At 43.7% G+C, this 26020-nt stretch overlaps 2 protein-coding genes across 3 annotated transcripts in view; one reads left to right on the top strand and one right to left on the bottom strand.

Moving 5' to 3' along the window:
- The window catches only part of ext1c (exostoses (multiple) 1c), a 35762-nt gene extending 16782 nt beyond the window's left edge, over positions 1-18980 (bottom strand). The window contains exons 1-2 of the mRNA XM_019873664.1: positions 18809-18980; positions 11918-13343 (exon numbers count right to left, since the gene is read on the bottom strand). Of these exons, the coding sequence (XP_019729223.1) occupies positions 11918-12870 (953 nt within the window). The 5' untranslated portion in view covers positions 12871-13343; positions 18809-18980. The remainder of the gene's footprint in view (positions 1-11917; positions 13344-18808) is intronic.
- A 1016-nt stretch (positions 18981-19996) lies between these two features.
- On the top strand, positions 19997-22826 carry LOC109518056 (probable thiopurine S-methyltransferase). Of its 2 annotated transcripts, none has more exons than XM_019873666.1 (9): positions 19997-20234; positions 20669-20783; positions 20941-21033; positions 21266-21398; positions 21684-21736; positions 21829-21903; positions 22159-22244; positions 22372-22416; positions 22509-22826. In XM_019873666.1, the coding sequence occupies exons 2-9, from the start codon at positions 20677-20679 to the stop codon at positions 22625-22627; spliced, it is 711 nt and encodes a 236-aa protein (XP_019729225.1). In that variant the 5' UTR covers positions 19997-20234; positions 20669-20676; the 3' UTR covers positions 22628-22826. The 2 variants fall into 2 exon arrangements, with proteins under 2 accessions (XP_019729225.1, XP_019729224.1); XM_019873665.1 differs by having other exon boundaries at positions 20665-20783.
- Positions 22827-26020: the final 3194 nt, after the last annotated feature.

The raw sequence follows: 26020 nt of genomic DNA, 5'->3' as shown, positions 1-26020 counted from the left end.
CGAGCTCCACGTCGCTTCCGCCTCAATAAGACCAAACGCATGGAGTGTGGCACAGTATGGCAGGCAGAATGGTGAAGTCGCATTGGGGTCTCGGACATAACTGAGCAACAGAAAAGCACTATTAACTCAGCGGGTAAAACTTCCATTCGACAAAACTTAAATTAAATAACAATACAAAAAGCTATTTGGACTTGGGGCAAATCAGGGAACTAATTAAACACATCGTACCGTGGAAAAAGTAAAAACAAAGTGAAATATTGTCTTTAAACTATAAATGAATCCGGACCGTCAATGAAATGCGACTTACCATGTGACTTCGTAGCTACGGTGGGAAGCTGGTGCCACGCTGTTGCGTCACTTCCGCCGTAATTTAATAAACTAAATACAGTATATCACTTCGTTACACATGTACAGAATGCGAAATCCGGGGTAAAGAGATTCCTCAGACAAGGTCATGTGAGTGAAGTCATCTCCCGGTTGATTGTGCACACGCATGTGTCTATAAATGCGTTCCGCAGTATGCACGGACGATTTACAGTAGCTGCTCTCAAGCACACAGCCAACTTTGACGGTCGAGTTAAGTTTCCATCTTAAGCTCACAACAAAACAGCTTTTTCCACACCATGCTCACTTTACACATCTTATGACTCGGATTCAGTTGCACGTTCGTTTTGCAGATAATTACTGCACACAAACAGCAGAAGCTTTGTCTGCTTTTCGCATAGTTTGAAAATTCCATCTAAAAACACGATTTACTGTTTTTTGTTTTTTTTTTTTGCACCGCTCGCAAAATCTAAGAAAACAGTAAGAGAAAAAGAATAATGATTTGGATTATGATTAGTCGTGTAGACTGCTGCGAATGGCAGAGGCACTCGAAAATAGTTTCTTGCAATTCAATGAAGAAAAAAAAAACAAAACAAAAACGGAATTACCACTTGCATACAAGTGTCCCAAATGTTTTTAAATAATGGTCACCAATTCACTTCCGTTGGTCATCATTTTTCTTCTTAAATGATCCACAGACCTCAAATGTACTGAATTTGTTCTGTCGCCGATCTGCCCGTTTACTTGTTAATGCGTCAATGAAACACCATCGCTGAACGGAGACAATCTAAAGCGCTCCAATCATATTTACGAACACAGGAATGTTAAATACATTCTAAAAAGCTGCCATTTAAAAAAAAAACAACAAGAATTCACTTGATTTGACTCTTAAATGGTTGCAAGCGTTTTGTCTCCTTCGAGAACAAGAAAAGGTGAGCCCGCCCAACTTATTTGAGGCTGGTGTTATGACAAACATACGTTCTCAATTCCAGTTTAGCATCTCTCAAAATAGCACCTCCATGCACTTCAGTTCCATTTATTTTCTCCGGAAAGTGCAGTGGGCTACATAACCTCGTATGGCGAGATATCAATGGCCTACTTTATCGGAAAAGCTCCGTCTCGAAACGACTCCTTTCAGATTTAACCCTTTCGTGCACCCTGTGACCTGATAACATGACAAGCTGTCCACTGTATCAACCGCTGTCCCTGAAAGGGTTAAAAGGCAAAACATTAACATTACTTGAATTGGATTTTTTTTTTTTCCCTTTCCCCCTCAAGGATGTCGACACGCTATACATACATTCATGCACACTGGCCATCCGCAGCTTGAGTAGCACTCAGCGCACTGAGACATCGAGACAGTGGCTGCACTGTGGAGGACTTGGACTCACTCCAGATGCCTCTCCAGAACATTCCATTGAGAGTCTGCCGGCTGGACGGCTCGGAGGCTGGTAAACAAGCACAATAACAAACAACTATACGGCTGCCCGACGAAATTCCGTCGAGGAACATCCATTCCCAAAGGAAAAGTTCCCATGGCGTACTTTGTAATTATCTCCGGCTGTCGATGTATTGGGGGCAGTTTAACCCTTTCATGCACAAATAATGATAACCTGATAAGCTGTCCACTGTAGTAACCGCTGTCCCTGAAAAGGTTAATAAGAATCCAGACATCCAGTCCTCCATCAAAAAGCACGTATTGGACACGATGCTTATGTAAACACATTGTTTCAGAATTTGCATCATTTCTGCACATCCTTGAATGAGGAATTTGTCATCCTTTCAGGGGAAAAAAAAAATCTGTAGAGGCGTGAGCTACTCACAGAATGAATTATCTCCTTTTTTTCCCCACACTGACCTGCTGTCAACCGCAGACATTTGCCTTCACTGTTTTCAATCTCAGTTTCAAGACCACTGTTGAGACTTGACGATCCGATAACATTTGTTGTGAAACAATAACCATGAACCAACGCCACAAAAACACCTTTAGATTTGGCCTCGTGTTCTCTATTGTCGGCGAGCAAAAGTATTCCCTGTGTGGTTTTGAATGACGTACTTACAATGGTCATGCGAATCAATTTATTTTGAGGGGGTGCACGCACACGTTGCTAATTCAATGCAATATCCCGGGGGGAAGGGGTGGGGGGCATGGCTAAAAAGGTCACACTGAAAGTCAAATGCTGGCCTCTAATCAGTGATCACTTGGCAGCGTGTGAATCACTTTTTTACATGTCTTTATTCGGAGGTAAAAATCGAGCGCTGGAGCTCGGATGTCTGCAGATAATCCTTCGCAGAACGAGGGTGGCATTAAGTGGAGTAGGGCAAAGTTGAGTGGGGAGAAAAAAAAAATAAATCACTCGGGAAGCTGAGATAGAAGTTTGGAAGATAGCCTGAACGTTACCGATTTGCATTATGAATGACTAACTGGCAAAAGGTTTCATGAAGTGTTGGAACGGAAGCGGAATGAAGCTGCTCCTGTAGCGGAAGATGCATACAGTCTGATGGGATGAAAACTCAGGAGTAAAAATAAATAAATAAATAATGGCGGTGAGGTTGCTGCTCTGTATATTACTGAACAACAAAACAAAAGCTTGCTTTCATGTGAGATTCTCTGCACCGTCACTGTGAGATTAACGTTTATAGCTCACCAATAACTCGGCACCCCAGAACCAACAGTCCCAATTTTTTCCCCCTCACCACCTCCTGCTTCGACACGAACAGTTTAACTGTGCTGAAATAATTTCGTGAAAGCGGCACGATGAATCGGCCATCCCCGCCCGCGTGCCCGACACTCCCACACGCGTGTAACATAAACACAGCGATAATGGAGCAGAAAGTTAATTAGACGCGGAGCTGAGAGGGAGCATCTTCCTGCAACGACACAATCATCGGCCGTATGGTGCATCTCAAGGGGGTTGAGGGTCGACATGTTTTTATCGTTTTGTTTTTTTTTTTCTTCTGTATTAGCATGTACTCGGTGACACCACCCGTACGCACTCTTGGATGGAGCCATCATTAGGACGAAAATGAGGATACGCATCAGAGAAGAAATAATGATTCAGAGGCTCGGTCGGCCATCCAGTGTTGCAAATCAACCGAAACAATGGATAAACAAATCATTACTATAGTTTTCGTCAGCTCTCGGGTGACTTGTATAACCACAGACAACATTCAGTAGTTGGTTGCCTCGGGGTGGGAAATGTCAGAGGTGGCACCTAAAGAGAATTATTATTATTATTTTTATTTTTTATTTTTTGGGAAGGCAATATAGCTGTTTGGCTTGGCCAGGACTACGCGATCGAATGAGTCTGCCATCAAGGATACAATAACAAAATCACTTTCCAGTGGATCTCAAGCTAACATGGCTTGAAATGCAATTGGTTGTGAGACCAGACGCAACCATCCAGCACGACAAGAACACCAAAAATGACCAAAAATCACGACACACCGCACAAGCACTTCCACGCTTTCATGAATGAATGGTAAAGGCAGATTTGTATCCGTCACAATTTAAATTCCTTCCCAGCTGTCTTGAAACCAATCCCATCCTCGGAGGGCTGACATGTCTCGGATCCCCCCCCCCCCGCATCCCTAATTGTTTCCAATGAAATTACTGTGCTTTGTCACTCAATTAAGCCCAGCTTTCAATATCCTATGGGTGGGTGACGTCTGTTGGCTGCCAAAGCCGGATAAGGCCAGGTATTTGATGTCAGAACTGAGCAGCAGGGTCTGGTTTTGAGCCGTGTGGGCTCGCTTGGTGCTTGTCTAAAACGTCCCCCCCTACAGCTCTTTGGGAGAAAGCGAAGACAAGAACGGGAGATTGAAGTCAGTCCAAATTCCGCCTCAGAAAATGACAGCTGAGAGATTAGTGGTTAATTAGCTCCGACCAGTTTGCTGGCAAGCGGAGAACTGCCCGATCGCTCTGCGTTACACCAAAAAGGCGAAGAGAATGAGTGCCGCCTCTGGGGGGTGGTGGGGGGGGGCGAAAAGAAAAGAGACTGAAGCCAAAAGTAGAACAAAATACTTCCTCGCTCAAGTTTCTCATCCCTCGCGCACATCTGGGGAAGCCAGATAAGGAAGATGTCATAAAAAAACAAAAAACAAAACGGTGATTGACATTGTGCTCATTATGCACGTCAGAAGTCTTGCAAATTGTTATTTTTATGTATAGCGCATGACACACCAAAAAAAACTGATGCGAGCAAAGAGGAGGAAAGAATGCACCACTTGCAAAATGAAAGAGTTGAGGGAGAAAAAGATTTGTATGCGGCTTTACATAAATGGCAGGGACCATGAAAACTCTTTTTTTTTTTTTTTTTTTTTTGACCTTGCCACATGGACCTACGCACGTACTCACACAAAAACATGCCACTGCGAATTAAGACAAGCATATTGCAGTTTGTTTCACCCATTTAAATATCGTAACCTCAAAATATTAAACAGTCAACAGATATGCATAAAAGTGAGGTAAAGATGCCAGATTGTGTACTTTTTAGATGTTTACGGAGAAGCTAATGCTAAGCTGATGCTTGGTGAGACTAAGGAAAGACAATCCTACTGCAAAATTATTTTTCATCCATTGACATATCGTAACCTCAACAACATTAAACAGTTCACAGATATTGCATAAAAGTGAGGTAAAGATGCCAGATTGTGTACTTTTTAGATGTCTACAAATAAGCTAATGTTTGCTAATGCTAATCTGATGCTTGGAAAACCGGTTTCATGACTTTACTAATGTAACATATCCACTTTGACCCTTACTACTCTCATTTTTTTTTCTTTGTTAATTGCTGCTGTCGTTAGCAACACTTGACACGAATCGTCAGTTAGCGATTCGGGGAAGTCAGTCGGCGAGGAGATGAATCAAGTCAAGAGCTTCGGATGGGGCGGAAGGTGGAGAAGGGGTCAGTGAATTAGCAATCTCTTTTCCCAGCAGAGATCAATGATGCATTACCGCAAGCAAGAGGGAGGAGGTGGAAAGAGAGAAGTTGATAATCATTTGTATCTGCCTCAAACACACTTTCTCTTTTTATTTTTTTTTTCTCCCAGTGAGATGTCGAAACCAAACAGGATTGCGGCAAACACGGGCTTCCAGCTCATCATCACCCTAAAAAAAAAAACACATGAGTATTCCGACATAGCGGCCTCACAGGGATGACAAATACTTTCGTCTGAATGAGCACACCGCGAATTAAGACCAGTCAGTATTTATTTATTTATTTTAAAGATAAAATGGCCGACGGGGTCCGCTGATTTGGCCAAACATGCCGTTTGACCGCATTCAAAAAATACAGCGTCTGTATGATGTATAGAAAATACATGACGACAAAGATGTTTGGAAGCTGCTTTGAAAAAAATTAATAAAAATTACCCCTCCCTCCCAAAAAAAAATCCACATACAGTCCTTCGTGTCTGTATAATGTTGAAAAGTCAGTTGCTAATATGCGAAGATGGAGAAAAACAAAAACAAACAAACAAAAAAAGAGCAACAGTCAATAATTAATTGTTAACAAGTTTCCAAACTCGAAGCTCTCTTGCTTCCTGAATGCTGGCTCCTTTATTTATGAATGAAGAGCACTGCAGAGCTCACCGTTACCGCTCGATCACTCCGCAAGATATTAGACCCGAAACTTAGTGCACTCGTTCTACGATAGCTTCTTAGTTACCATAAATTTTCCACCGGGATCAATAAACCACCGCAAGTCTACTCGTCATCACATTAACCTTGGAAAGCAATGCGGCGCGGAGAGAACACTTATAGATCCGTACGTATGTAGGCGATAAAATTTCAAACCCTCTCTGGCCCATCTGCTGCTGTTATATAAACAGATGCCGCGACTTGAAGAAAAATACAGGCGCGTTTACGCATGGTGTTTATTAGTCTTGTGTGGGTGTGTCGCTTAAACACTCCGTTAGCTATATGGTGCCACATGAACTAATAACTGTACTAAAACTAGCGATACAACAAAAGATTGTATTTTTTTTTTTTTAAATGACCATATATAGCCAGAAAAGGCCGGTCGCAGCATGGATTGCTTTTTGTGGGGGCTTTCGAATAGATCACGAGACATTTCTTGGTTCCACGGATTCCCTGGAGTTCGTCGGACTCCAGTGGGGGAGGTAGAATTGCAGAAACGGAATATAGATTGACCATACCGCTGTCAACGGGGCGCCTCCGATTAGCCTCCACCCTATTAGAGAAGCATGATGGAGTGTGGCAGTGTGTGAGTGCTTGCGTGGGTCTTGTGTGGGAGGAGACGCTCAACGGGTGCAGTCTGAAGTAGCTAAATCCGCAATGTAACGCAAGAAATGCCGCTGCCGCTTTCGTGAATGTACTATAATAATTAGATTGGGCGATGACTCGCTGTAATGTAGCGATGACTGAAGCGCATTTAAAATAACGACCACGGCGTGACCCACAAAAATAGTCATAAACTTTACAGAAGTTAAAATGACAATGGCGGCGTGACGATTACAGTTTGGTTTGGCTTGAAATGATGATTGACTTAACGATGACAGACGGGTTGGCCCTGCAAAATTTACTGGCGCACATAGCCCTGATTATTCACCATTGAGTCGCAGATGAACTCCAACCTGGCGCTAAAATTTTGCCAAACAAATCACAGTTTTACAGGAAGAGATAGCGACAGCGTGGAGACATTTGGCGCACACCTTGGAATCTGATCGAGTCACTCGAGTCCCACACCCTGAGCAGCATCCAGACAAACTTGCTCGCAAACTGGCTTGTTTGGTGTCGTTGGCCACCTGTCAAGGAAGTGCATCACTCACCGCGAGGAGCGACGGCGGTTTCGTGGGTTGTGTCCTATAACTGAAAGCCGCTCTGAGAGCAACTACGGCGAAGTTTTTTTTTTTTTTTGGCTTCGCTCACAACTTGCTTCTCATTCATCAAAGGTGACGAAGAAGGAGACAGCAGAGGAGTGCCGAGCGCTCCCAGCGCAGCTATCATTAAATTAAAGTTCAACAGTGAACCTCATGAGTAATTCATGGCGTGCGGCGAATTCTTCAGTTGTGTGCAGAATATAAGAGCGCCTAACTGCCGGCACACTGCCGTGTTTGTTGATGTTGGGCTCACTCACCCCCAGAAAAAAATGCTTAATCAGAAGACATAGCATGGGGAAAGAAAATAAAATTATCTTCATACTTCCCCAAAAAGTGTACAGCTCCAAATGATTTTATTCTAAGGAGACAAGGGAGTGTTTTGTTTACATACATACATACAGGTACGTTAGATACGGGCTAGCTGTTCGGATTGAAGGAAACGGACCACAGTAGGGAGTGAACGAGAGCTCTGTCTGCTCAAGTCCAGGATATCTGGACTGCAGGCCTATTCAGTCTCAGGAATTCAGATCTCAGACCCTTTGGTTCAAAGCCAGAGGCCGTCTCAGTCAATCATATTTTTCCATGTACCGTATTTCCGGCACTCTTCCCCTTTTAATAAATCGACTACCTTATTGATTGGAGGACTCAAAAGAGATGCTGCTCGGATAACACAAATGTCAGGTCAGAATTCAGCAAAGGGTCTTTAATAGACAATTTAGGCTTTTCAAAGTGTTACTGAAGGGAAGCAAAGGGCGGCGTGTCAATCCGCCATACCTGAAAGTGCACATTACGACCTAACAAAAAGGTCACTCATGGGGGGCGCACGGTGAATTTGTTCATATAAGTGACCATCACGACAGTACTTTGCACTAATTGGAGCTGCGCATGCGCTTTTCCATGCCTGACCGAAAAAAAAAAAACCATGTAGCTTCAAGAAAAAGATGACAAATATTTTGTTGTCTCATCAAGTGGTAACCAGGGCACATTTTTGTTGTTGTTGTTTCACTCAGGATGCCCAAAGGAATGTAACAAAACGACGCGGCTATCGAATACGCTAGTTAAACATTCGAGATTTAGAGTTGGTTTAAATACCAGTTTAACCCTAATACATCGCAGGGTTATTAAAACCTTTGTCTGTATCGTAAATCCGATTAGTGCAGGATACATTAGTGAGTATCTTTGAACCGTTCAGCGATTGGGATTAGAATGATGATACAGTATTACGGAGATCATTGTGCCTCATTCTGCATTCGATGATTTTTTTTTTTTTTAAAGAAAAACTATGAAACTATCAGTAAAAAAATATTAATTCAAACCTTTAGTGCACAGGTGTCAAACTCAAGGCCCAGGGGCCAGATCTGGCCCGCCACATCATTTTATGTGGCCCGCGAAAGCAGCTCAAACATGTCAACTTCCATGATCCTTTCGACAATGTCTGCCAACATTTTTAATTCTCATATGTAATAAATAAGAGATATACTATAAGCATTTTCTTGTTACCAAACCACCTGAATTGTTAGCATAGCCAAAAATGCTAATCATGAAATTTCTCTATGAGCAATACCATTTCATTTATCTCAAATTTAAACATACCGAAATGTCACACGTTTGTCGTGCACATATTTGCTTTCCGCATCGGTGAGCCATCTTTACATAAGCGCAAACGGCGATGGGGTCAAAGGTTCAAGCAGATGCCATCCAATGAAACAAACAAAGTGAAAACAGGACACTGGGTTCCTGTTCCTTAAGTGCAGAAGCAATTCGACACGTCTTGCTCCATCCCTGCCTTCTTCCTCCTCCTCCCGTGAACTGCATTGTCATTGTCAAAGCCTTTCCGCTCCACTTGGCCCGGACAACGGCAAGCAAGTTTGCCACAGGCCTTTCTTGCTATGATTCCGCCAACGTTAGCCAAGGTTGATGGAGGGCCCGATTAGGACCCTGAATGGACACCCATTAGGTGGTTATCCACACAAGTGTAAGAGCCCCGGAGCAATTCCCGCTTTCTTATATACATGATACGCGATCGGTGGCTGACATAGACTGGCGCTATTCTGTTAGCTCATTTCATTTCAAGCATTCAACAAGCTATCATGCACACAGTACGACAAAAACAAAGGAACTTTTTTTTTTTTTTTTTGGACGCAGCTGTAGTTACTAGAGCAGGGAGTGTATAAACGATCCATGTCATCATAAAAATTGGAGTCAATGATTCACAAAACTGCCTAAGGCAGTCGCGTACAATCCCCGTTGATTAGCCGTAATGAGTAGAATTCAAAAGTTGGAACCAACCGATGGCAGAGGACCTTTGAGATCCATAAAATTTTCCCTGCATTGAATTTTTTGTTTTGGTAGATTCGAAATGGTCATTCGTGGGCCATGCAGTGTAACGGGAGCACCGACTTAAGCCTGTGACAAACCGGCGCATGAAAGGACAAATACGAGCTATTTCGAGACGGTAGAGACTGAAAATGCCACATACGATGCAATATTTTTAACTGGAGGCAACCATTGAAAGACCCGCAAGGACGGAACGGCGAGCAGATTCTAACCGACGTTTCATGTTTTTCCCTAAGATTGAGGCATCAAATGTTATTTTTGGACTTCGGGAAGCCACAATCTGAGCAAAAAGGAGTACAAATCTAAGCAAAGGGTGAGCAATTTTGCACGTTGATTTATGATTCCCCCCGCTCCCTCGTTTCTATTTTGTTTTTGTGAGCGCACAAGCACATTTCCTGGATGTCAGATTAAACATCTCTCGCCGTTTGCTTTATAGCGGCGGGCAGAACTAGATTTCAAAGCCGAAATGCTGCGTGGCTTGTGCTTGAGCATTGTAGTATTTTAAATTTTGTCATCTTTATGTTGGTGGTGCTGTGAGGTTTTGTCTTGCAAATTCCATTTTTTTTTTTGGAGGGGGGGGGGGGCGAGTATCTCAGTCAGTACCGCCACCCCACCACCCTGTGCTCATTTGCATTCACTGTACAACGTATCCTTTTCTTCCCTTTTTTTTAGAGAAACCTCCAAAGTGAAGAAAACTAGGCCGTGTTTCAAGTTCTCCCTCTCCTCCTGTTCCTGTTTTTAACCACAGGTCTCACTTTTTGTCACCCCAGACTCATTCTTGAATTTACTTAAAGTTGCTGGAGGAAAAATCTTATTTTTATTTTTTTAACCCCCCCCTCGTGATATCTTCATCTAACGACTTCTTCCCTTTCTGCCTTCGGTACCACGCCCTACCTCGAATTTGTCTCCTTCCCACTTGCTCCCACTTCCCCACTTTTGACAGTCTTGTCCCGGTCCCTTCAGGCTAATCCTCCGGCGGAGCAGATGTATCCGCTCATTAACCTGGTACCACCTTCTAAGAGCCTCATTAAGTGTGACACTTGCACAAAAGCTAGGGGCAAGAATAGCCCCGATAAGCATGTAGGGTTTTTTGTTGTTGTTGTTGTTCATTTGTTTTGTTTTTGAGAGATAGCCGATTGGTAGAAGAAAGGAGAAATAGCTCGTAGACTCTTAAAAAAAGGACATTGTGATACCCTTAACTCATTCACTCCCAAAGACGTTTTTAAACGTCTTTTCAGACTTGGTCCAGAATTGGCTGGTACTGAATGAGTTAAGGAAAAATGGTTCGGTGACCTCATGCATTTGGAATACCTCACTGTCAATCAATTGCGGAATAACTTTTACCTCCCTTTGCCCCTCACCAGCCTTCCACTTTGTTTCATGACGATGCTCGCAAATGAGTGGTGAAAAGAAACCCAGCAGATATTTCGGAATTTCCTTCACGCCGCATCGACCATCCGCCATTCACGCTTTTGACTCCCAACGCCACACGAGACGGCCACAACTCCCTCCGGTGTCCTCCTGTCCTGCTTTCTCCCCAAAACGCCACTGCGGCGTGGAATAAATGAGCTCATTCATTGCGCTTGAAGCAATGTCATCGCTTTGCCGCCGACCACCCTTCCAATGTAAACAAGCCGAAAGGAGGGGGGCAGTGGGAGACACCGATTTACCGTTTCAGGGTGAGTTGTATTTGCGCGCTAAATCCGTATGCCGCATTTTCAAATGGCCTCTGCCGGGTGTTTTTGGAAGAGAACAGCAGAGAGCAACTTCCAAAGTCCCGGTAGTTTAAACGGCTCCACCGATTATGCTGAACGTCTCATCCGTCAAACACCGGCATGTCAAGGGACATTTGAATAGATCTGTTTTAGCATGGGAGCGCGACGCAGTTGGAGCTACAGTGGACATTGCGCGACGTAAGCTAGGGCTAACGGAACGGTGGTACGCCTCCCTTCCGTTTCGTTTTTGCCAATTTTTAACACAAACTTGCCGGAAAGTTAGAATTCCACACACAACTCTCTAGCTCCAACTCCTTAATAGAGTCATTTTGTACCATCTCAGGGACTCCGCATCCGTCTCTAAACGGCAAGGCGCAGACTTTCTAATGAGCAGTGCTGTCAGCACTCGGGTTTTATTGCTCGGTTTAAGTTGAGAGCGTAGCCGAGAACAGATGGCGTGTCCTAAAGTGTCGTCTTTTATCATCTGCCTATCACCTCCGTCATTAGCGCTCTGTTGAATTAATAACGCACAAACACTTGGGCTATAATTGGGGGAGAAGTTCCAAGTCATCGCAGCGGACATACTGATAAAAAAAAAAAAATAAGGATGCCGGAAGTTTTTGTAACGAGCCATGAAAGTGTTTACGACCGAGAAATTGACCGTGAATCAACCTTGGCCCCGGGCCGCTTGTTCTTACCTTTCATATTCCAGGTTGTCGTGATCACAACGGGCGTCTTTATGCTTTTCCCAGTCCTTCCCGTGGCGGCATGTCGTGAGCGACACAATGTCCTTCCCGTTGTGGATGTGATGGAGAGCGTTTCGGGTATCCGAGCCGATGCCCGTCAGGTAGCGCTTCCCTTTGAACATCAGCAAGTACTTCCTCCGCGGCGGGGTGGTGTTCCGGACCAACCAGCCTCGTTCTCCACCCTTCTGCGGGTGGTCCTTTGAAAAGAGCGGGATGGAGATGTCAAAACCGGGCCTGAAATGTTCCGTGTTGAGGCTGGCTCTGGCTAAGATGGCCTGGCCGATGTTGAAACCCAGATCCTCTGTGTAGTTGGGCCAAGTCCCCGAGTAAAGATTAAAGATCAGGTGATTGCGCCCATCGTTCCAAAGAGGGTAACCCCGAATGCGTTCGTCCACGTTGGGCACAAACTGTCCTGACAGCTGGTCCCTGTCCAGGGTGTCGATCCCGAGCACAAACAAACACGCCTCACGCGGATCGGACGTGTAGTATCGTGACTCGGCGATCGACGTCAGGATTTTTTTGTAGCTTTCGGAGACGCGCTCGTTTTTCTCCGATGGATAAACGTACACCCGGAACCCTTCTCTTCCTCGACGCCGACAGCGGGAAAAGTCAAAGCAGGTCTCCATGCGGCAGCGGCTGTCCTTGTAGATAACAGACCACGCCTGTCGCCGCTGCCGGGGCGACTCGGACGTCCCAGGGTCTGTCTGGAGCTCGTTCAGGTGAGCATAGCAGGGCAGGAAGGCCCGGTCGGTCCAGTTGGGCCAGGGTCGCACGACCTCACCCTGCTGGCCTGTCAGCATCCGGAGCAGACGTACAGGTAGCTGGACTCCCCTACCGAAGTAAAAGAGAACCAGCCAGCAGAATGTACACAAGCCCAGCAGAACATATTTCTTCCGCGCCTGCATGGGGGCCTGCCGCAGTCTTTTTTTTTTCCTCCTCTGGTCTCTCGCTCACTTGTCCTTTTTTTTTTTTTTTTCTCCCCTTTGCCCCTCAGCTTTGAAGCCTCACAGGGGCGCGAGCCGGCTTAGTGACTTCTAACAAGGAGCTTCTAAAGGAGGGCAATGTGTCGACAAGGACATGACCGTCTCCTCCAAGTGTGGCCTAGTCCACTTTGCCATTTAGGAGGACACAGAACCAAATTATTGTCTCCGCTCGGTCAGCCTCGGAATGTCTTTCCCCCCCTCCCCATTTTGTCGTCAGCACTCAGATGCCAGTGCTCAGCCGTCTCGATTGAGGAATGCGCCGCTTCTGCCGATGCCGCGTGCGTTTCTTCCCCGGCGCAGCCTGCTCGACGGGAATGAAGGGTGATTTCTTCACTCTCTCCGGCCAAGCTTGCTGCCTCATGGTGCCTGGCGCAACTGCTGTCGGCAGGCCCCTCCTATGGAGAAGCAAACAAACAAGAATACAGATCAGTACACAGCGAGTCGCCACTCCTCAACCCAACAGACACCTTTTTATTTGTGGAACAGAAAACTCAAACTAGGTCGAATGAAACCAAACAATCAAGAGGACGTTTCGACTTCATCCACAAGAGATTTCGAATTTTCCCCAGACTTGTGGTTAATATGTCCGCCTCGCATATTTCTCGGTTTAAGGGTTTCAAATGTCAGCTCTGGCCATCCTGTGTTGGCCCTTTGGGTTTTCTCCGACGTCCCAAGTCCACAGCTTGGGTCAAACCAGAAGAGATGGACAGATACAGATGTAAACACCCGTGTGGTATGTGCAGTCAGTATCTCATTGTTATTTTCTCCCCGTTTCTGCTTTAGAATACTCGATTAACTGCTGCGCACCATGACACCGATTGGAGTTGAGGTAGAGTAGAGCAGAAAAAGGGTCTTGAGCAGTTTCAATGGAAATATGAGTGAAAAAGAAGGAGTACTCTATTTGCTTCAGCTTTTCTGTGAAATTCTTGACGGTTCACATTTTTTCGTCGGCGCCCTGTACTCTATACGTACAGTGTGTGATTCTGTGTGTGTGTGTGTTTGGGGCGAGGGGTGGCGGGGGGCTTCACAGTAGAGGATAGTGTTCCTGCTGCCAGCTGACACACAAAGGCAGCTTTCAGGACTCACCTGCCCACGTCCTCTACCACTCATTCCCATTCCTCATTACTCAAGCCAAGAAGTAATGGCGGCCACACCGTGCGAGGAACTTGGATAAATTATACCTTGTCTGATATGAATGAGACAACTATTGCCAACAACGGCTGTGAGCACTCTGGGTATGTTCACTGTATGATCCATTTTAGGGGCGGGTTTGGTTGAAAAGGGAGACAAAAGGAAATTTAAAGTGAAATTACAGTCGCCACGTACCGTATTTTTCGCACTATAAGGCGCTTCGGGGTATAAGGCGCACCTTCAATGAATGGCCTGTTTTAAAACCATTTTATATATAAGGCACAGCACATTTTAAGGCGCATAGAATAGAAGCTACAATAGTGGCTGCGGTTGCATTATGCCTCCACTAGATGGAGCTATGCTAAAGCAATACAATACAATACAGCTTTATTAATATTGAGCCTTTACAACCGCTGCAGTTGCAACAAAGCGCTTGACAGAACATTTAAAATACTACGTCCAGGAAATGAGAATTTTGATCCATATACAGTATAAAGAGCATCGGATCATAAGACGCACTGCCGGCTTTTGAAAAAAATCAAATGCTTTTAGGTGCGCCTTGTAGTAAGGAAAATACGGTAATTTGCTTCCGTATGTGACTTTGGAAAACTAGTGGACCGTAAATTCATGTATATTATACATGTGCATTGAACAGAAAATTGCCCCTCTGTTCTCTGATCTTTCAAACGCAGTTACGGCTTTGGCATAGCTGTGATTTGTGATATATTTTCAGCTGCTGCAGTTCCACATTTGCCGAAGCATATAAACGAGTCAAACAAAACACTGTGTTTAGCTCCTTTGAAGTTGAAGTTGGGTGTGGCGTTCGATTTGGCAAGTTGGAATGAAAATATATTCTCAAGTGGTGTATTTCTGGGTGCGCACGCATGCGCTACCCAAACACCTGACAGAGATTTTATCTCACTGACACTTGATTTTTTTTTTCCACTATCAGGAAACAGTTGGCGAGCCGTGACATATTTGTCAACAATTCACAATTGCTGAATGTAAGCATTGATTTCTCATTGATTTGATCTATTTTTTCCCATGCTTGGCGTCTCACGACAACTCAAACCTGACGTCTGACACACAGGTGAGCCGCTTTGCTGCAATCTGTCCCAAACAACGTCAAACACACATTCTCAATACTATTAAATGGGCAAAAAGAAAAAAAGCATCGAGGGACAAGTGAAAATGGCTCCGAGTGAGTTCCTCAGCGGTCCAAGGACAGATGCACTTAAGGATGCCCACGAGTAGCTGAGTGGCTCTCGTGGCAGGGGTCTGTAGGGCACCCATCAATCACGGACCATTATGGCGGCGACAACCACTGGAGGACGAGCCACAAGGCTCAATAAATTGCGCGGAGGCGTGAAGGTGGAAAGAAGAGGTTCAAGGGGAGGTGAGCGAATGGGCAGCGACGGTGCGTTTCGTCGTACAATGAATCCCAATAAGACATTAAAATGATTCATGTGCAATATGCAGGCCACAAACTTAACGCGTTGGTCCTTGGCTTCATGTGACGTGGCTGGAGAATAGCGACAGCGCAGTACATGAGGAAAATTTCACCGGTGGTAGATTCAACCTCTCCTTTTAATCTCGACCTATAAACTATTTAAACCGGATTATATTCTTATTGCATTATAATTCACGCTGGTTCATTTTGTGAGAAAAATATATATATATTGTACTCAATGTGAACCAAATCTAAAAACCAAGGAAACTGTGATTTTTAGTGGACCGTTAATTCCACCGTTCTACCCCGCGCCCCCTGAGCGCAATCATGACAACAATGTGGCCCGTCTTGAAAACATGTTTGACACCCACTGCCAGGTGAGCAATGGAAGCCGACCGCGGCAATCCTAAATTTAGTGCGGTTACACCTAAAAAAAAAAACCCCAGCATGACTCATACCATTGTTAAATCGCAGCAGGCGTTTAGGTGACTTTGCGTGTCCAAATCTCGATGTAATCACACATCTGGCACTATGTTTGTACTGGCTAAGATCTGCCCGACCCATTACTTCAGTGAAATGAGGTGTACTGAAAAAGAAAAAAAGAAAAACATAAATCTTGCGGCGAGCGAGGCCCGGTTAAAATTAAACTCGAAGATGAAAGGCCGCAGATGTGACAGTTGCGCGAGGGAACTCGAGGCTAACCGGACTGAGCTGAGTAATTGCAGAGGTGCCCAAATTGGTAGCCTATGTAAATGCTGCATAGAATGTGTCACAAGTAAGATCAAAAGTATTCCTAAAGATGACCGAGTTGCACCACGTGGCACAGAAACGTTCTTTCTACGGGTCTCTCTTAAGAAACAATTTGCCTCGCTCGACTTTAAGATACTGGATGTTATAAACAGAACAAATAACACAGACATTTCATTAGCAATTTTAGTTTTTTTTAGCTTTTGGGATAAAAAAGGTTCACAAACTTGATATTCTCTTTAATTGTGACTTCTTAGAATTATGACATTTACTTACGCCCTCTAGGTTTGTAGTCGAGAGCCCCTGAAAAGTTCAGTTGTTTATATCGTCATGCTGCAACACAACGGCTCCCCCCTGATTGTGCCTCTCATTACAAGCCGAGGTTGATGAATTAAATCGCAACAATTTGCTCCACTTCAACGCCACGAGGGGTAATTAACACGACGTCGAGGATGGGCGGGAAAAAAAACAACAATCTCGAAGGCGTCGATGCTGTTAACACACCGGATGAAAGCGAGAAACTCGGCGGTAACGCCTGTATCGCGGCGGAGCAGGCCTGACCCTGGCAATCGTGTCTGTCTGAGCATACGCCGAATTTTAAAGCCGAGAATAGACACGTGGCGGCTCAAAGCAGAGTTTACTAAACATGCAACTCATCTCATTGACCGACAAACAAGCAGACTTTGACATCGGTATAGAATCAAGACGCGGTGTGAATACTGATAACATGATAACACGCTAAGCTGTCCACTGTCGTTACCGCTGTCCCTGAAAGGGTTCAAATATAAGGATCAAAATCACACATCGGAAACGCCGCTGCTTAAAGCAATGGGAGGATTTGTTTTTGGCAATTTTTAAATCGTGAACGTTGTCCATGTCGGGACACATTTGGGACAACTTGGGAGCCTCCTTTTTTCCACGAGGGATGGCGTGTTACAAAACATCAGATGGACCTGAAATCCCCATTAAGATGACGAGTTGTCGTATCCAAAGAGACATCGCATCAATCAGAGAAAAATGGGCGCGCGGCCGGCTGTCAGGATCCGCCTTCCCAAGAGAGCACCTTCCACTGCACCCGAGATAACGATTTATTCCAGGAAAGTCTTTGCTCATCTAAAAAGCACAACAGGTGAGTTGTAATTCATTGCCAAATCTAATTACGCCATATTGTGTGCGTGTGTGTGTGTGTGTGTGTGTGTGTGTGTGTGTGTGTGTGTGTGTGTGTCCCTGCCTCTGGGACTCAAACTGAATGAAATGTGGGTATTTTATGCTCTTCCCTTTAATATAGAGTACTACCTTTACTTGAAGACGGAGAATTCCAAAATTCCAAATCACGTGACACTTTAACCCTTTGAGGGGCAGCGGTTAAACTACAGTGGACAGCTTATCATGTCATCAGGTTACAGGTTATCATTATTGGCCCACGAAAGGGTTCAACTCCACAGGTCTCACACAACTATGCAGAATGAGAGAGTCCAGATCCTCACCAGACACAACATAAGGTACACCGACGCAATTTAATGAGATGCAATCCTAAATTATTTGACATTATTTTATTATCCAATTCATCGATTAATCAAAATAAACACCAGATGAATCGATTATTATAATCAGTGTTCGTCGCGGCCCTACTTACAAGTGAAAATCATGCGTGGCGTTATAATTTTCCACAATGTCTGCTGCTCAAAAAAAAAAAATATGGTCCATCCATATATTATCTGTATCGCTTACCCTGTTCGGGAGCTGGAGTCTCTCCCCACCGACTAGGCAAAAGGCAGATGACACCCAGACTTAAAAGATATTTGGAATATTTGTCTTTTTTTTTTTCAATCCACGTAGTGCCTTGCGTAAAACAGATCAATTCGGGTCTGGTACTCCGAGCAACATGATGTTGAAAATATGCTACTTGAGATCAGGTGGCAGTAGCGGGTCCAGTTAGGACGAACCTCCACAGAAGCGATTATATAGCCGCATCATGCTCCAAAACGTCAATAATACTTGACGGGATTCCAGCCGAAATGCTTCCTGTGTTCAAACAGAAGCTACAATAGTAACCCCAGTATCCACCTCTTCCATTTGAGCATCTTGGGATTCCATAACAGCAGTTACCTGCATGAATACAAATCAAGAGAGCACGGTGTTGTACTTGGGATGAGGTAGAAGCGAACATAATACTGGGCTGGTGCGTTGTTGTATTTCGGGATGCTGCCGCAAACAATCCGTTGTTTTGATGACTGAGATTTTGGTTGATACACTTTGCAGTTCAATCTTATCATGCCCATTGCAGTGTGCCGACAATGGATACGCGCGTGGGAAAGGGATGGGAATGATTTTCAAACAGACAAGACAACCAAAGAGACTAACGCTGTAAAACTTGTCACGGAGAATCATTTTAAAAGGGACACAATTTAGATCAATCCACACGGCACAGCATCCAAACATCAACGCGTTGACAACAGACATCTCACATACACACAAACAACACACACGCACACACGAGATCCCACTTCCTCCAACACGCACGGATCTTACCGGGTAGCCAACCGAACTCTAGTGCGTCATTTTCCTTTTTACGCCACGTCCCAACATTTGACAACGAATTCAACAAACGAACGCGGGTCCCTTCGTCGCGATATGAATGGAGAAGATGAGCTTGAAATGATCCATTTTCCACATCCACTACGGTAGTCTTTGAAGACCCGCCCCCGGGCGTCCGTGATTGGTCCAGACGCTCCTCCGACGTCTTGACTGTACAGTCAAGAAAAAAAACAAAAAACATTTGCATACACTGCGACCCGGTGCTGTGGGCTCTCTGACCCAATTACGCACGAGGAGCGAATTGTTAAAGAGGAGCCTGTTAATACAGAATAATGCCTATTGCAGGGATGGGCAATTTAAATTTTGGAATGGGCCACAATTTCACATCAGTTTTCGAGGGAGGGTCACACGCACGTCCTATTCAGATGTATGACCAAATTGCTATTTTAAAATGTACAATTAAAGCAACATTTAGTGCAAGAACTCAGTTTGGACATGTTTTTTTCCCCACAGAAATCAATTTACTGTCCTCAAAATGTCATTGTTGTTGTTTATCCTGCATATCAATATTAGGCCTATACTCGCGTGGTAAAGCGCAGCGTAAGACGTAGTGCAAAGCTTTGTTGATGCTTGACGCGTCCGCGAGGTTCGGATGGATCCACCAGGAGAAAGTGCAACCAAGCTTAAGTGAAATTGAAACACATCGACCATCCCGATGGTGATTTGTGAGGACAATTTCAATATCCAATGTGTAGAATTTTAGTGCCGTTTAGCGGTGAACTCAGAGAATGCAACGACCTAAACTCAAAGGAGGCTGTTGTATGTAAAACAGTACTGTACAGTTAAATATCGTCAACGTCCTAAAATAATGGTTCGAGTTACCCCGCCCCCCAGAAAACACACACACACACACACACACACAAAAAACACCACCTAAGTACGTCGTAAGGTTCTACAAATCTACACTTGAATCAAGATGAATGTTTCCATTTTTTGTTGTTTTGTAACAATAAATGTTAAATGTCAAAAATTAATGGCTAATAGCGCGTTTCCATTTGCAGGTAAATTTTACAGACGGGCGCTCGTGTCGACTTCAATCTTGGGACAGACAATCACTGAGTTGGGTTGGGTTGCTCAAACTGTGTCGAAAGCCGAATTTCCAATTTTTCTGAACTTAGCAGCAGGCTCCTCCCAAACCAGAAGTAAAAGCTGAAATATTTTTTTCTGGGGTCTTCCGTTACGTTGCTCTTATGATTGCGGCACGACTACGAAAATGACCAACAGCCCAAAATCAGCGTAACACCGCAGGGTTCCTTTTTTTCCGAATCACACTTCCAACGACTCAGCGCTTGTGAAATAAATATTCCACAGCTCTGTACTAGGAAATACGACGATACTCTTGCGTGCTTACCGGTACCGGGTAAGTGTATAATGCACGTGTTAATGTACAATAGAAATTCTCCACGATCAAGAAAACATCACACATTGTTGGGCTCTGGTCTCCGTGACATTCATCAATCACAGACAAAGTTAACAATTGACAGCAACTGTGTCTGTTTTCATTTTTGTCCCCCGCAACATGCACTAGCTGTACCAGGCAATGTTAATGTTTAATATTGCGTGACAATGTATTTATTTGACTGCTGTCTGCAGCCTCGGTTAAACTATCGGAATATGCAATCCAACAATTAAAAATAAAGTTGTCAACATTCTGCCAATAAAATCTAAAATCCTCAGTTATGGACCAAATTTTTAATACAGTTCTTGTATTCTCTGTCAGATAGTGCAGAGTAACTCATGAGGCCCGTGAGTGTAAGGACACCTGTTATCATCTGCTCTTTGTCACGCAGAGAGAATCCAACATGAGCGACACGCTGAAAACTCAGGCTGATCAGGTCGTTGACCTCAAAGAATGGGAGCAACGCTGGGAGGAAAACAGAATTGGCTTTCATAATCCACGAGTACACAAGTAAGACTACAAATTACCGAATATACTTCATCTGTGGAATGATGATTTACAGGAATGAACCAGACAAACATTACACTTTTTTTTCCCCCAGCACATAATTGGAATTGCTTAATGATTGGTTAAAAAATATATATATTGTTTTGGTTCCTTCTTGCAGGATGCTGGAAAGTCATATTGACAAAGTTTTGGCTGGGCGAACAGGAGTTCGCTTCTTCTTTCCTCTCTGTGGGAAAGCTGTGGATATGAAGTGGTAAATAAAATTAATTTTGTCTTCGAAAAGCAAGTGTTCAGTCATGAGTTACCTAACCGCTGTCTGCGAGTGCTCTTGCTTTTTTTTTTTTGTTTGTTTTGTGTGTACTTTTTTTCAAGGAACTAAGCATAAACATGTGAAACTATTTGCCGATGTACAGTTTTGGACCAGCTCATAAATAAAATTTCATCGCCATGATCTACAATATATTGTTTTTCTATGTGTATCCCAGGCTAGCAGACATGGGGCATTCAGTGGTTGGAGTGGAAATCGCCGAAAAAGCCATTCAACAATTCTTTATGGAGAACAACCTGACATACAGCGAGGAGCCTGTCCCTGCTATGCCTGGAGTAAAAGTTTTCAGGGTAAGTCAATTTTAGGTGTCTGAATGGAAATTAAATCACACGGTATTTTATAGACTTATAGAAGCACTGGCCATTTTATGAGCATCCTTTGGGTGGGGGGGGGGGGCACAGTAGACTTCATGATTCCATTTAAACAGTTCCATAGTGGTGAGCACATCAGAGTGAGAAGTCACGTCGTCCTCATTCCAAATGCACCACGTGCATACAAACATCTCACCGGTAGCGTGTTCCATGTGATAACGATACAGTCTTTGTATTCTAATCACTCACACTTTTATTCCACAGAACTCCGAGAAAAACATCTCTGTGTATAACTGCGATCTGTACAACGTGTCTAGGTAAGTACAGTATTTACAAAATGTTGAATTTTATGTTTTGTTCATGCCCCCACCCTCACCCCCCGACCCTCTCCCTTTCCTGTTTGTCACAGTTCAGTTGTAGGTCAGTTCGGGGCTATTTGGGACAGAGGATCTCTCGTGGCCATCAACCCAAGAGACAGAGAAAAGTAAGGTCTCAAACTCAGAATAAAGGATTGATTTCAAGGCTTTGTACGGGATGACGATCAATGTATCGCTCATTTTACGCTTAGTGCAAAACTATTAATATTAGCTTTGCTGTATGTAGGCGCAACACATCCAACATGTTTTCCCATAAACTGTTCATCGGTACCAAAAAAAAAAAACAAACAAAAAAAAAACAAGTGCTCTCGACGAAAAGTCATGATGTTGAACTCATTCTGTCATATCTCACCATTCCACAGATACGCGTCTCTCATCATGTCTTTGATGGCCCAGGACTGCAAATACCTTTTGTCCACATTGATGTATAATCCTGAACTTTATAAAGGTAACATTTCATGATTAAAAGTTGAATTACTGCCATCCATATATATCTATAATAGTGAAACAAAGAATTCACGTTCGTAAGAGTTGGTATTGGTAAAACTGAGTCAATATTCCCAACAAACTTTCAGGCCCTCCTTTTGTTGTACCTGGTGAGCAAATACCTGGACTTTTTGGTGAGTACTGAATCAACTTTTGATCATTTAATACATGTGTTCAGCATGAATATGAGTCCTGACCGTACTATTTATTTATTTTTTCTCTCCAGGAAAACAGTGCAATGTAGAGCTTCTCCTATCACAGAACGTCATCGAAGACAGACACCTGGCTTGGGGCATAGACTACCTTATTGAGCAACTGTATCTCATCACTCCAAAGATTCGTTAAAGATGGATGAATTAGCAATGATTAAAAAAAAACAAAAAAATAAAAACCATGAATGCATTGATCGATAAAATACTTGATCAGTATTGTATTATTTTTCATCGAAATCAAGTATCTTATTTCAGCATACAATATGGCATGTTAACACTGTACACATCAAGTTAAATATGTTGATATGTGAATAAAGTCTATCTCATCTATATCTTGTGTATGTAATATGCTCATTTGCCACATGATAGACCCCCGGCCCCCAACAAATGAGACCCAATACAAGACTTAAGATGTTAATAAAACTATCCTTTCATTCACCAGAAGTATCAAGGACTGAGCGTTAACATATAACAATGGAACAAAAATGTTAAATTGCCCTCACATCAAAAAAAAAAAAAGGGGACGCAAATTCTCTTATCGGTTGTTGCCTATTTACAGTGTTTATACGAGTGATGGTGACGTTTAAAAAAAAATCAACAATACACCGCATAAGGTCAATCGCTCGGACTATTGAATTATTAAAGGTCAAGTCATAATTTCGGCATACGTACAGTATTTTCCTGGCAAATTGATCAAGTTCAGTTTTGGGTTACAGAGGAGCACAGTTCCATCTCGTGGCTGAGCTTGGAATGACGTCAAGAAGCGATATTGTATCATATCGCGTCATCCTTCAATAAATATAACTGAATTGCCCTGCCGTGGAAGAGAAAGGATTTTCATCTAAGATCAGAATTGTAGGCTCAAATGTCAAATAAGTTCGATACAGGAAGCAATTAGGCATTGAAACCGCAGAGGGCGCCAGAGCTCAGGAAAAAAAAGAGCCTGAGTCGCGCCCATTTGGATGCAGACAAGTCCTCACCAGTGTTACGGGAACAAAGGCAATCACGTGACTGTTGATAATGTCGAACGTGAGTATTTCCGTCTTACAAATTAAAAATACAACTTGGAAAGGATTGCACTTGTCACATCTCTGTTAAATTTACCATCCGTCACATACAGTACAGTAAGTTGTTTTTTTTCTGTTTACACACGGCACTCATTGAAAACAATTTAAATTAATTGCTGGGCTTCCGTGAGGATTTATCTGATTTAATCCACCTCTTAATATACAGTGGTGGTATACGCCACAATTGTAGAAACCCTCCATACTGTACATTGTAGAGATAATGCGCCGATAGTTTTTGGTTGTCGACCTTGGCTTGCTCTGATCAACCAATCACAGGGCAGAAAAATGCTGATGTTACTTTGCCGGTCTACAAGGCTGAGCCCACTACAGACTTGAACGCCATGACAACTAGGCTCAGATGGAGGAACTTAAAACAGCAGTTGGCCGCTGTCAGGTGGGTCCATACACATACACAATGCAACCAAGCAAGCTGTTTAGCGCATCATTCATCAAAAGGCCACAACTTGTCTGACGGCAACCAGCAAAACGTATGGTGCATGTTGTTGAAAAACAATTTTAGCAACTCTCAAAAGAAGCTAACTGCGACCCAGAGAATGCCGTCAGAAATGTATCGTTCCACGATAGAAGTTATGATAAATATAAAAATGTACTGTATATCTATCTCCATCCATTTTCTAATCTGCTTATCCTCACGAGGGTTGCGGGTGTGCTGGAGCCTTTCCCGGGTGTCTTCGGGCAGTAGGCGGGGGACACCCTGAACAGGTTGCCAGCCAATTGCAGGGCACACATAGATGAACAGCCATTTGCGTTGACAATCACAACTTGGAGTGCGCTATTAACCTGCCATGGATGTTTTCAGAATGTGGGAGGAAACCGGAGTACCCGCAGAAAACCCACACAAGCACGGGGAGAACGTGAAAACTCCACACAGGAATGCCAGAGCCAGAATTGCGGAATCGAACCCTGCACCTTTGCACTGTGAGGCGATGGTGCTACCCAACCCACAACCAGTGTTTTTTTTTCGGAATTGGAATTCTGGGCAAGTCTCTGAAACAGTTCAACCCTCAAACATTGTTCCGTAAAGTCCAAGAGGAAAATAGATGCATCTAAATTCAAAAGCAAACCCTGCTGCCGTAGCACCCTGCTAAAGAATAACTTGTGGACGAAGCAGAAAATCCGATTTGCATGCACTTTCTTCACCAGTGAATTGAGAAATAATACCTGATATTGTTTACATTGTTCACCTTATGTAAGCGCCCGTGCAAGCACACATGCATACGACATACTACACACGCGCGCCACTCTCTGACCAGGCTCAATAGCAGAAGGAGCTTTGCCTTCGGCCTAATTGGCTGCATAATCTGGGACACCAGGAGTACTGTTAAGCCCTTTGAAAACGACAAGGACACAAAGCCCGGGCAGCCTTTACATTGGGGGGGGGGGGGGGGGTGTGGGGGGGTGATTCAATTTTTTTAATTACATTCCAAAATTAAACTTACTCTTGATTAAAATTAACATTCTACCATTCTCCTCATTTGATGGTTTAGCCTGGATTGCTAACGTCACTTTTGTTTTTTTTATCTGCTTTTCGTTGCAGAGGTCAACAGAGGATGAACTACTTGATGAGGGCAAGCAAAACCTGCTACCAGGTCATTTCTTTCCTCTTTGTGCGTCCTCCTCCCTTTTATCTTCTGAATGCGGCTTTCTCTTTCTGTCACCTTATCTTCAACTTTCTAATGAGGGGACACTTGACAGGTGACAGGAGTGCAATCTGATGCACCGATTGGCTACACAAGTTTTGAATCCAGAGGAATTTAATATTCTATCAAAACATATAAAAGGATTCTGTTGGACAGTGTTTGATTGGTTCTTATCTCATTTCAGCAAGAATTCCAATTACTAAAGTTGAATCATCCAACTTGAATTACTTTTTTTTTTTTTCCGCTCTGGCAACTTTGAATGCTGGAGGGCAGGAGGTAAATTTATTTTCATTTTTCAAGCTGAGTCGGAGGCATGCATTGGCTTTTTTTTTTTTTGCCTCAGATTTTTTTATTGTTATTATTTGCTAATGAAGTCAGATGGACGTGTTTGGAATCGTTTGGCTTGGTGTCTGCCCAAATTGAAATGACACAAGAGTATGAATGGAAATGTGATTGAAATGAACTAATAAAAATTAGGTGTTGCTTTCGCTCTGTTTCACTTTACAGGTGTTGAATAGGGTTTAGATCAGGGCTCTTAAAAACAGGCTAATGTTTTGTTCTTATTCATTCTTGGGTGGTTGTACTTTGAGTCATGGCCCTGGAGGACCCGTGACCTGCGGCTGACACCAAACTATCTGACACTGGGCAGCACATTTTCTTTCAGAATGCCTTGAGATATCATCGTACCCTGCAGAGTTTCAAGACACCTTGTGTCATTTTCAGTGAAAGCTTCAAAAATCGTTGGATTGCAGTGATTGCCTCAAAGGTTTATGCAAGAAAATACCAAGTCAAGGGTAC

The sequence above is a fragment of the Hippocampus comes genome, unplaced genomic scaffold (genome assembly GCF_001891065.2).
Source record: "Hippocampus comes isolate QL1 unplaced genomic scaffold, H_comes_QL1_v1.1 scaffold585, whole genome shotgun sequence".
NCBI classification, from domain to species: Eukaryota; Metazoa; Chordata; class Actinopteri; order Syngnathiformes; family Syngnathidae; genus Hippocampus; species Hippocampus comes.
This window is presented reverse-complemented; position numbering and strand designations above follow the sequence as displayed.